This window comes from Lampetra fluviatilis, chromosome 1 (genome assembly GCF_964198595.1).
Source record: "Lampetra fluviatilis chromosome 1, kcLamFluv1.1, whole genome shotgun sequence".
In the NCBI taxonomy this organism is placed as follows: Eukaryota; Metazoa; Chordata; class Hyperoartia; order Petromyzontiformes; family Petromyzontidae; genus Lampetra; species Lampetra fluviatilis.
Window position 1 is genome coordinate 24298163 of NC_136275.1, and position 12618 is coordinate 24310780.

General features: G+C 41.7%; 1 protein-coding gene across 2 annotated transcripts in view; it reads left to right on the forward strand.

Moving 5' to 3' along the window:
• The window catches only part of LOC144934253 (aryl hydrocarbon receptor-like), a 68080-nt gene that overhangs the window by 48620 nt on the left and 6842 nt on the right, over positions 1–12618 (forward strand). For both annotated transcript variants that reach the window (XM_078859908.1, XM_078859919.1), the window contains exons 6-11: positions 1440–1566; positions 3589–3722; positions 4967–5169; positions 6131–6240; positions 6998–7139; positions 7939–9841. In XM_078859908.1, the coding sequence (XP_078716034.1) occupies positions 1440–1566; positions 3589–3722; positions 4967–5169; positions 6131–6240; positions 6998–7139; positions 7939–9841 (2619 nt within the window). The remainder of the gene's footprint in view (positions 1–1439; positions 1567–3588; positions 3723–4966; positions 5170–6130; positions 6241–6997; positions 7140–7938; positions 9842–12618) is intronic.

Sequence of the window (12618 nt, forward strand, 5' to 3'; positions counted from 1 at the left end):
AATACGTTTCGATTGCATTCATTCTTACCTGATGATTCTGCAAACATGACTGCTTATGTACATAATTACAATGATTAAATAATACGATATACATGTAGAAAATATTGCATAAACATTGTTGAATTTTCCCATGGACACAAGCAAATACAGTAATATCCGATTTAAGCCTCCCACTTTTAGATCGTTTTGCAAATACATCACCACTTTATTATTAATACCGCTACCTGATTTGCATCGCCTCAACACACGCTTAGCTTTGCTGACAGCATCGTCCGTCCTTCCTCGTATCCGTCGCCTCTCAACCTTCGCCTCCACCTACTTCTCTGTAAATGCCTTCGATTGACGTTGTTTGGGATTTTCGTTGTGGCACCGCTCAGGGACGCATCCCCAACGTAAACCGAGGGGTAATACTGTATAAAGGTAATTTCGTTGCAAGATGGTTAAATTTCTTAAGGTACTACTTCGTCAAATATCTATGCTACAATTATGTAAACTAGTCTCTCATTGTAGTAAGTACTTGGGTTGCAGGCCACAATCTCTTACAGACACATGCTGCTACATATTTTTCTCACCAGAATGTCTGGCCACCCAGGTACTCCTATGATGTTACTTCCTGCACACACAGCTGCCACACACACATGGTGAATGCCGAACTTGATAGCCATGGTCACCATTCGTTGAGGCTGAGATTTATGGGTTCTTTGCCATGTGCACTGTTTCGTGGATGTAAACCTTTAAGAATGCTGCAGTTTGAAACCTGTAATTTGACCTCTTAATGGGGGCCGTGATGGAAGAAACACACTTCTTTTACCATAATAATGCATGTTAACCAATATAACGCATGATGAGGTTGGATTTGTGTAGTCTCCAAAATCCCTAGTTGAAAGTGTTTTACGACATTTCCAGCAGGCACCCAGCCTTCGAGATCACCTGCTAACAATTTGGCCAGAGAAAAAGTTATTTTAACATTGTAAATGTATCCTCACTTGCCATGTTGTAAGGAATGCCCTCTTTGGATGTTTGGCCATTGTCTTATTAAGTGTTTATTAACATACGGGGGGAAACCAAAGTGCCCAGAGAAAGTCTGCCTTCATCAGAACTGCTGATGTTTTTTTAGAACTCCTTTCTTCATAACTGCTTTTTGTGTTTATTTTATTGTCCTTCTCCCGCAACTCCGATTAGCACGGTGTGAAAGAGGTTCAACATACATACATACATCAGGGGATAACACTCAACAATCTTTAAAGCTAATTGAGCTATCCACTTGCTGTGGTGACATTCTATGTGATCTGCCTGCCAACCTTGCACCCATAGCATTGAATCATAGGCATGTGCTACCGTGTATGACGTCGGCTATTAATATTAGCAGGTTGCATGCAAAAGGCAGGATGTCCTGCATGGGGTTTGCTTTTCTCATGATCTTTCTCGTTGGTGTGCAGTGCGACGTGGTCCATCAAAGTGTATACGAACTGGTCCACTCTGAAGATAGATACGAGTTCCTTCGACAACTCCATTGGGCTCTCAAGCCACCACCAGCAGCCAGAGAGGCACACAAAGATGGTTCAGGTATACATGGCAGCTTCAGAATTGCAATTAACAAATGCCTTTGTCTGAAAGTTGCACTTCAAATTAAGCAGTGGCCTTGTGACTGTTTTTGTGAATATATATATACACACATTTAATGCCAAACCCAAAACTGGCCTCTGTATTTTGTGAAATTGTATTTGGCAGAGGTGTGGACTCGAGTCATGCGACTTGGACTCGAGTCAGACTCGAGTCATGATTTTGATGACTTCAGACTCGACTTGGACTTGCCTCATCTTTGACTCGACTTGACTCGGGACTCGAGAGCAAAGACTTGAGACTTACTTGTGACTTGCACAACAATGACTTTGTCCCACCTCAGAGGTGTGGACTCGAGTCATGCGACTTGGACTCGAGTCAGACTCGAGTCATGATTTTGATGACTTCAGACTCGACTTGGACTTGCCTCATCTTTGACTCGACTTGACTCGGGACTCGAGAGCAAAGACTTGAGACTTACTTGTGACTTGCACAACAATGACTTTGTCCCACCTCTGGTATTTGGTGAAAATGTAATTTCCCTGTCTTTGGCTCAAGGGCTGCTCAGTTTGGTGCGTCTAGCTCATATCCACATTAACCAGGGCTTAGTATAACTGGATGGATGCAATGTATGATATGACTTTGTTGGGTTGATTAAACGATGTGTTTTACTCTCAATATCCTACATAAAGGATACTGCTAATGAAACATAAAGTAATGTAGTGGCCTATTGGCATCTTTGCAATTTACAGAATATTTGTTTAAAGGCATAGCAAATGTTTTGTCTACACATATAACATAGTTTATTGTAAATATGACTCCGCAATGAGAGCATGGATATTGGTTGTGACCGAGCCACAGTTCTGAGTGGGTATGAAATGTGAGTTAATTATATGTTTTGTACGATATAACATTTGTGGTTGGATGGTATAACCAGTTTCCTTAAATAAAAAATTATGATTTACCATCGTGTGACAGAGCAGTCACATATGTTGTACGGAAATCCCGAAGGAGAAGGTACATGATGCCAGGCTTGCTGTAACACAGCCTAATAAAAGTTATAGTTTCTACTGTGTGCACCTCTCCAATTGCCATTGTACAAATATGTAATCCATGTACATAGTAACCCATGCACATAGAGTTGTGACGTATGTACATAGTACTATAGGGCTGTTATATTTGATGAATCACTGAATAGAGAGGATACAATCCAAATACAACCACATTGCTTTTCGCCTTTCCTTGTGATTTATTGCATGGGGCAACAGATTAAATCACCTGTTTTTGTTTATATTTAATTTCCTTTCGGCTTGCATTTTATTGCACTGATACGTGATACAATATTTGTACTAGCTTATGGAAAGTCACAATAACAATCCACTGTATGCTTGAAAATGGCACCTTTTAAAACACTCATATATCCTTGGGATTTTTCTAATGGCCCTCTTATGTAATTGCACATTAGAATTACAGCTTAAAAACATAACTTAAACTCATTGAGGATACGTATAGCAGCTTTATGTGGCCCACATATTGCAGTGTTTCTGGATTTGCTGTACATTGCATTTGTTCTGCTTTTAAGCTGTGTACGCATCTCACAATTTGAGCTTGATACAATAACTTTTGAATCCTAAATGTAATTTGTAGTAAGGGAACAGGCTTTTGAATGGTTAGTCATAGGTTAATTGATCAGATTGAATTTCTAGGCAGGCCTCTGTTTTGTGTTGATTAGATTTGCCTAATATGTCCCATAAATGGTTTGCTTCCTGCAGTGCCTGAATTCCACATATAATTGACCAGTCACATGTGGATCTGTCTCTTTGCTGTGTTTTTTATTCTTCTCTGGAGCTCAGCCGGAAAACAACATTTTGGAAATATGGCATATATTGGGATAGCTTGTGCCATGATGATCTAAGGCTTATACACCTTGTTTCCTCCCATTGTGCTTTGGTGATGAGACAATCACGAGACAGTATAATATGTCACCCAAGATGATCGTTATTTATTATCTGCTTGTGTGTGCAGGTGACCAGGATGGCAGCACATCATCAGTGGCAGTATACAACCCACAGCAGCTACCGCCTGAAAACTCCTCCTTCCTCGAACGCCAGTTCATTTGCCGCTTCCGCTGTCTACTTGACAACTCCTCTGGCTTCCTGGTGAGATGGCATGTGCCCACACGATTGGCTTCCAAAACAAACTCGTGTGAGCTCACATTTGAATTTCTTTGAGAGACATTTGATGTCAATTATGTGCGCGTGTGTGTGTGCAACTTGTCTTTCACTGGAATTCATGATTTCTCCACATACTGACAAATATTCAATTAATATTATTTATAATATAATTTACCCACAATGTCTTGTCTGTATGTATGTTGAACTTCTTTCGCATCGTACAGAGCCAACCACGCTAATTGTAGGTGCGGGGGAAGGACAACCAACTCTAACGCAAATATAACGAGACAGTACATTTTTGGTAGCGTTTGGCGTGTGTAGCTTGGTTTTTGGTCGTGTTTGGTAGCATTTGGAATGTGTAAGAAAAGCAGACTATCCTGAGAAAACCCACGACTATGAGGTGGTGACACTGAGCACTGCTATCTCCTGGCCTCCTTGCAAGCCCCATGCTGACAACATCTGGCAAACTCCCAGTGGTCGGTACTCAACAAATGATTTGCCGATCCTGTGTTGACAGTGTTGCAAAAGCATAAATAACAAAACGTTTAACACCTTTGTCAATAGTCTTGCCTTAAAAGAAAAAAATGTATAATAGGCAACCTTTTGGGCGATGGCTTCACAGCAGATACAAAGAGTACTGGCAAGTCTCCAACCTGCTTAGCTTCTTCGACTCCATAAGGGCGATACGTCCAGAATTTTCCCAAACCTTTTTCGCCTTGTCTTTCACGAGTATATAAACTAATTTTGACAAAGTATGATGCTTTGGTTTCAAGGATGATTCTTTGGTCTGAAGGAACTATATATACAACATAATATCACCACACATTGTCTTCATCGACAATGATCCTCTGTTTCCATCCATAAGTTGAAGGGTCTCAATGCTTTAACGAGTGTTGGATTCTCCATTTGGTGTCGATAGAAACACGGTGGAAATTCCACATTCCTACAGTGGAGGATAACCACTGTTGATTGCCCCACAAATTGATACTTTACCAATCCTGCAGGGTAATAGACCGAGTCAACTCACAATTGGGATTTGAACTCATGAATGTCTAAATGTAAGTCAAGCACTTGACCACAGTATTAGTTGGGCCAATATGGGTTTCTTGAAACTTCGTAAGCATGTGTCAATAACCAACAATAAAATGTGGAGCTCTCATCCACCCATGCATTACAACTGATCCCCCGTGCCAGCATTGACATGCAAGTTTGCTCTCTGTACGCGCCAGGCTTTGCAGATGCAGGGACGCCTCAAGTTCTTGCATGGTCAGAACCGTCGTTCGGCGGATGGGTCCCTTCAACCCGCGCAGCTGGCGCTGTTCGCAGTCGCCACCCCTCTCCAGTCGCCCTCTATCCTGGAGATCCGCACCCGCAACATTATCTTCCGCACGAAACACAAGCTGGACTTCACGCCCATCGGTTGCGATGCCAAGTGAGCATTGTCTACTGGGCACACAATCACGTAACCATACGACGACTTGACAGTTGGTCACGACTCGTAGGTTGTGATTCCATGCAACAATCAATTATTCTTGTCAAATTTTTGGCCATCTTGTTTGTATTGTTTCTAGTTTACCTCTGACTTGTCCGTCCAGTTTTCTTTGCTCAATTAGGCTCAACGAAACATCACCAAGTAATTTTCATTTGATTTGTATGAATTGTAATCATGTCTAACTAACATGATTCAATGCATGCATCCTGAGCATGTGAACTGATTATAATAGATACCTCAATGGATGATTACATGGCTACTAAGAGAGCCCAATAGTTTGTAAGTTTGACTACGAGTCCATTTGCATGGAGCTTATGGTTTGATTTTCAATGCGGCTCAGTCATTTTTCTGTGTAATTGCATTTTGTCTGCAGTTAAGTTGATGTTAAATACCATTTGTGTCATTATGTGCTACTCATGAACATTACTTATTGTTAATTCCTCCTGCTTCATTTAATTGCATGTGGTTTAAAATGTTCCTCTATTTAAATCAAATTAGGAGTTAGACTGATACAACATAACCCATTATATGGAAAATCTAATTAAAAAAATTGACAATGAGCATAACATGTTAATCCAGAGTAGTTTTGGCTGTTTTTATGACATGATGGTGGGTAGCTTTATTGATTTATTTCATATACATATGGTCTTTTGTCGTTCCACCGTTGGGATGAAGGCCTCGCCGACACTATGTCAGTAAATGGGGATTGGCTGCGCTCCACCACGCTGGTCAACGCGATTTGGTAAAAAGAGGGGCCCAGAACTGGCTCGGATAACCGCACTTCACGGTTAGGAGTGGCAGGCAATCAATCTGGGAGTCGCCGGGTTCACATTTGAGCGCGCTGCGCTCGCCGCTGTGTCACGGCTCCGTTGTTAATTGACCGATGTGTGTTTGTTTATAGGGGACGTATCGTACTTGGCTACACTGAGCTGGAGCTTGCCATGCGTGGCACTGGGTACCAGTTCATCCATGCCGCCGACATGCTGCATTGTGCCGACAACCACGTGCGAAGTGAGTAGCGGTTAGCACAGCCTGTGTGTCAGAGTGAATTATGATTGGCTTCGCGCTTCAGACGATGTGTTCATCACTTATCCCGTGGCCAAAATAAATCACAGAAAACTTTTATGTTGTCATGATAATTATCTTCCTTAGGTGGTCCAATTGAAAACGCTTTCTGCTTTTGTAATTTTATTTACAATAGTATTTATTTTGGTAATATGTCAGCATGCCAATAATCACTTGTGTGAGCATCATTTACATGTTTGAAATGTCATAATTCTTAAAGTATTAAAGTGTATATAGGAAGGATTATTTGAAATGTAAAAATTGCCTGAAACATGAGGCACATATATTTTGTTATGAGGAAGTGTTGTTAACAAAAATCATTGCTTGTATACACTGTTGAATTGGTAAAGATAGAATGGATATATTACACCGCTTCATTCCAGAACTGCTGTTGACAGCTAAATGCTAAAAAACATTATGCCAATAAAAAAATACTCCCAAATCTTCAAGACAGCAGTTAACATATCTGGCGTCTTGCTTCCAGTTAAACTCGCCTTTAGCCCGTCTAAGAATGGGTGTATCGCAGTAAATCTGAAATATTCAATCGAAAATAATGTTCCGCTCATCATTATTAATAATAGCGTTACGGAATTAGCGTGACATCAGGGTCCTGGATTTTTACATATAAAAAATTAAATGTGTCAAAGTGTAAGTGATCGGATTGAGCTGAGTGCGATGTTTTCTGCTCTGCCCTGTTTGGCAGTGATGAAAACTGGGGAGAGTGGCATCACCATCTTCCGGCTGCTCACCAAGGGCAACCGCTGGGCTTGGGTACAGGCCAATGCGCGCCTTGTCTACAAGAACGGCCGCCCAGACTACATCATAGCAACACAAAGGCCACTCAGGTGGGCCATGCCTTGACCTAGTTGCATTGTATTGAAGGACATACGTTTGCTCTGAGGTAGTCAGGTGGCATGCCAAATATTGCCCCCTCAAGACACTCGGTCCCACTGCACTGAAATCAATGGGTTAAAATTACAGATACAAAAACAAAGATCCCCCATATAGCCTTAACAGACTGTTGGGGCAAGTGCTGTTAGCGAGCACCTACGAAGGCCGCCACGGCACACGAGGGGGTGGGGTGGCCAGCACCACGCCCGGCTGCCTTTGTCTCAGGTACTCATTTGAAACTGAGTGGACCTAGGGGAGGCCCAGGACCAGTTCAGATAATCATCACCGGTGTTGACCATGAGCGGTAATCAAACTCGAGTCACCGGGTTCGTAGCGCAGCTCGCTAACCGTTGCACTATTGTTCCCTACAAATACAGTTGTACAAAGACACACCCAAAGAGACGTGTCTATCTGTATCTCCATGTGAGCAACAGAGATTCTACAAAGAAGCACTCGCAGAGATATACACATATGTAGTTAGTGTATTATTGCACTTTTAACTGTATTTTGCTGGGGACAGCAAGTAATTGAAAAATCACGTGATATAATACGTAAAAAATTTGTGGTGAAATACTGCCATTGTATCTTTGTGAAAAAGGTAACATTATATGCTCAGCAGCTTTTACTTTAAAGTGACCACATTTTCCACTTTTAAATGTGGCAAATATACAAGAATGCTGTCGAAAATGTTGCTTGTTAGTGGAAGCTGCAGACAGTTGTAGGCTTACACGATGCTTATTTGTGCTCCTGCAGCAACGAGGAGGGAGAAGAACACCTGCGCAAGAGGGCACTGCAGTTCCCTTTCGCCTTCACGACCGGTGAAGCGATGCTCTACGAAACAGGCTTCCTGCCCCCGGAGATGCAAGGGAACCTTCCCCCGAAAGATGAAAATCATCTGTTAATCAAGAGGATGAGCAGCGGGAAGAATTCTGAGTGGGACAAGAAGGTGGATCCCAGCTCGCTGCTCGGTGCCATGATGCAGCAGGATCAGACCGTGTACGTGCGGCCACCAGCCACTGAGAGCCGTTTTGCCACGGACTTGGCAGGAGGTTTAAGCATGCCTAGCTTTGTGGCAGAGTCTTCACACAGCGTCGGTCAGGCTTCTGGGTGGAATGGAGGCAAGGGCAGCTTGTTAAGCTACGTGAAGATTGAGTCTGACGTGGAGAAAAGCCTCTCTGAGCCAAGTTCATCGGATTCTGGCTTTCAAGTGCCAGACGAATTGAATGATATTCTGGAAACACTGGGCCTAACCATAGATGACATTGAGTTACTTGAGGAGGAGGAGAAACAGCTGATGATGGATGTGGATTGTACACCAGACCTTGAGAGTATTCTTTCAAATGATGATATCCTTTCCTTGGTTCAGGAGTCACTCAATAAAAACAACTACCTGAGGGTACAACAGCCACAGATGCGTCATGGAAGCAGCAATGATTCCACCATGCAAACATTTGAGAACTACTTGCAGCCTTCACAGACATTCAACGGAAGGTTGCAGTCTCATCTTCCAACACAGAAAATGCGTCCGTATGGACAGTTTGGTGCAATGCCTGCTGATGGCATTGAACAAAAGTTTAAAGTCCCATGCAACATGCCGGGTTCAACAAGTACAAGTGGAACACAACCTATGTCCATTCAGAATGTCAGCTTGCAAAACACTCCCTTTGTAAGTTCTGTCCAGAATGCTCAACATGGTCCACTTCAATGTGCAACACATAATACTGTGTTTCAAAGTGGAATGAGCCAAAATATAGTGCAAGCCACAACCAGGAAAAGCAACATACCTGGTCAGCTATCAAACTTGCAGCCTCAGGACTTCAAAGGACAGCCTTGGGGCACCATGCATGCACAAAGTCAAGATTTTGCAAACACGATGCAAGGCCACTTTGTCATGAATGGAAGTAAAGGGCAAAATGTAGCAGCAACTCAGAGCTATAGAGACAGGTTTCCAGGACAAAGCATAACTTACAATGAAACAATTAAATATGGAGTCCTTTCCCAGAATCTTGTGAATGGTGTACCGCCACAGAACCAAATGGGTGGAGTCACTGTCCAAAGTCCAGTCAGTGCCGTGCAGGTTGAAAGTCCACTGAATAGTCTTCCGGTTCAGAGTGCATTAAATACAATTCATGGACAAATGCAAATGAGTAGCCCAGGAGTGCAAAGTGAAATAGATGCTGTACCAACGCATGACAGTGCTCTTGAAAACATTTTATCCAAAAACTGCATGCAAACATCATTGGTTGGTGCTCAACCACAAGGCACCTGTGACTGGCCTCGTAAGACTCACCCGCAAAACATGCATCTGCAGCCAATGGAGTTTCCTGGAGGACATACTGCAAACTTTAATGGGACAGTCGGCCACAGAGAGTTCAGTGCACCACAGCAAATGTGTACTACTGGAGTAGCAGTTCCTTTACAGCAATCGTCATTTCCCGGCCAATCCCAACACTTCCTGGGCTACTCCACAGACTCGTCGCAGTTGGGAAATGCAAGGAACCAACAAGTGAACTCACACCAGTATAACAACGACCATCAGCATCATCCGCTCCAGCATCAAGGCCAATACAATGAGGAAAAACGTATGGCTCCCTGCAATTTCCAGATGCAGAGTTCCTGTCCGCCAGCCAATCAGCAACGACTCACTGCTGAAGAGGTGAGATTCTTAAAGACAGGGGAATTGTATGAGCGATGTTCTCTGAGCAACTGCAAAAGTTATTTCTTTACAAGATATTTGCCTTGTCTTGCTTGCTTCTGCAGATATGTGTACTTAGGTGTGCAAATTAATGAATGATTTTTTTTATAATGTAGGTGAAACCATGAGGACATATTCACTTACTTTATTGACAAAACCACTGAAACACATCATCACAGATTGCCTCCTTGTTGGGACATTTTTTGTATCAACATTTTAAAAATAAAATAGAAAGGATAGATGCAGAAATTCTAGGATTTAAAAATATCTAATTAGCAGAGCCAGTTTTTTTGCTTCATAGAACTGAAATACATATTGGCCATATACCCAATTGTGTTTGAGTGCAAGGACACCTATATCACCAGCATGAAAGAATACAACCCTCTTGCCAAGATGTGAATTATGGCATAGTATTACAGAATAAACTCGAAACTAAGCAGGAGGATGGAAACCACATGGTGAGATTGGCGACTGATCTATCCTCATACATTTGACCAGCAGCTTCATGAAAATGCCTTACCGTGCAAGATATGCGTGCACACACATATACAGTTCACACTGTACGTGTGTGCGCACGTAAATCTTTGTTTATTCATATATTTAGCAAAACCCTGTCACAAGTAGGATTTAGTTTGAATTGTGCGATGATCCAGCAAATTATGAATGTTGGCTTTCCATTGTGTTTTAATGCTACATACAAAATAGGTAATGTCATGGGTTGCATTGTCAGACTTTTACACCCACCCATTCACCTTCAATTTGAAACGCATGTGTTCTGTGCTTCCGGTGATATTAGTAAGTTTGGAAACAAAGTAACTTGCCAATGCAAAAGTGGAGAGATTTGTTTTTATTGCTTTTTCTAAATTATATCATTATTATTATTATTGATCTTAAGTTAAAACTTTAGGATTATGGAATTGGCAGCACTGGCTTATGACCACCAAGGCAGATATGAGCACTGGGCCTTGCTTATTTGTGCAGGGAGAAACAATGACTTTACTGTAAAAAGCCATAGAAACCCGAAATTCCACTGGGTTATCAGAATCCTAGCCATAGACAGGTGTTGTGTATGGATGGGACATGGGAAGAAAAACACCGAAATATCGGACACATCGATGTACTCTACACGCAAACATCGGGTCAAAAAAGTTTTAATTAATCCTTTACAGGAAAGAGTTATTTGAAATATTCAAAATCAATGTTTAATATAGAATAAAATAATGAATAATTAATACAATAGCAAAACGTATACTCAAAAGACCGATGTTGCACGATCAGCACTCAATCAACAATGAACTTACATCTACTTTCCAGAATGTCAACTTTAAACCTATCTATAGTACTTTCAATGACGACACGTTGTTTTAATCAAATAGCTTAAATATATACCAGCCTTTCAGCGTGAAAAACAAAACAGAAACGAATTTCTTTACAACTGCTTTTTGTGTTTAGTTTGTTGTTGGCTACGTACGGTGCGAAAGAAGTTCAACATACATGCATATAGCAGCTCGATACGAGACATTCGGCCATCGGGGATCCTAGTCTCTGTTTGCACCACCTGGGTTAAAGGGAGCTTGGGGGGGGGGGCGGCGGCGTCTCACTGTCGGCACACATGGTATTATTGTTGCTGTCAAATGGCGGCAAGTCACTTGTACATAATTTATTACCAATGCAGCTTTAGCATTAATTTAACTGAACGCTTGCTTCACGTTTTGACTCGTTGCTGATATTGCAAGTGCAGTGTTGGCTTAAGTGCTGCTGTGAATGTGAAGCCACACGGTGGCTGGAGGTTTCGTCCGTAATTCGATGTGTTGACAGGGGAAAGATACTGATATGAAATGAAGCAAAAAGTTGACCTGTCTTGAATTTAGTTGAGGTTGCTCAACACCTGGATGGATATAATTGCCACTTGGTGGCAGGATGTACGTTTCTCTGTCGTATGAACCTGAAGCAACTGCAGCGACCTGCAGAACACATGGTTGCAGCAGACCACAATTGTAGTTGGCAAACAATACATACATATTCCAATCATATCAACATTACCAATGATTAATTTCTAAAAGTTGTGTTGTGAGACACCACTTGGTCAGGAATCAGATTGTGTCGTTGTGAACAGCTAATTGTGATGAGCTACAACTGTAAATGCATCTTGAATGTTAAATGTTTGGACTCCTGTATTACAAAACGTTTCCTGCAGAAAAAAAACATGCTTTGTACTCACGAGACTCTTTATATGAATGTGTTCCGAAGGCTTTAAAAAAAAAGATCACTCAAGCCACACTTTTTTTGGTAGAGTTTTTTTCTTCAATAAGAGGTTTTTCAAGAATGAAACCTGTTCAGAAATACAATGGTTGATACATTTCTCAAGACAGTTACAGACACACCAGAAAAGACACACAGCAATAAGCACGCAGGCATACTTGTGCTGCCCATTCACATTTGTTTATTTCAGATTATCACAACCACACTGATGTTCATCTTCAGAATGTACAGAGTATAACATATGTATTTTGTATAGCTCACAGGTCAAATTGGATTTTAATGTTTGCCAATGATGTCATGTTGGGTCTGGCTGGAATAGGCCTTGGGTCAAAGTGTAACAGTGGAGTGTTCAGTCCAGGTATTGTTGCAGGTTGCTTTGTATTTAAATAGCGATGACTCATCCACATATGTTGTAAAGCCTAGGAAGAAATGCATACTTTTAGCTAATTACGAAGTGCTTTTGACAATACGGGTAC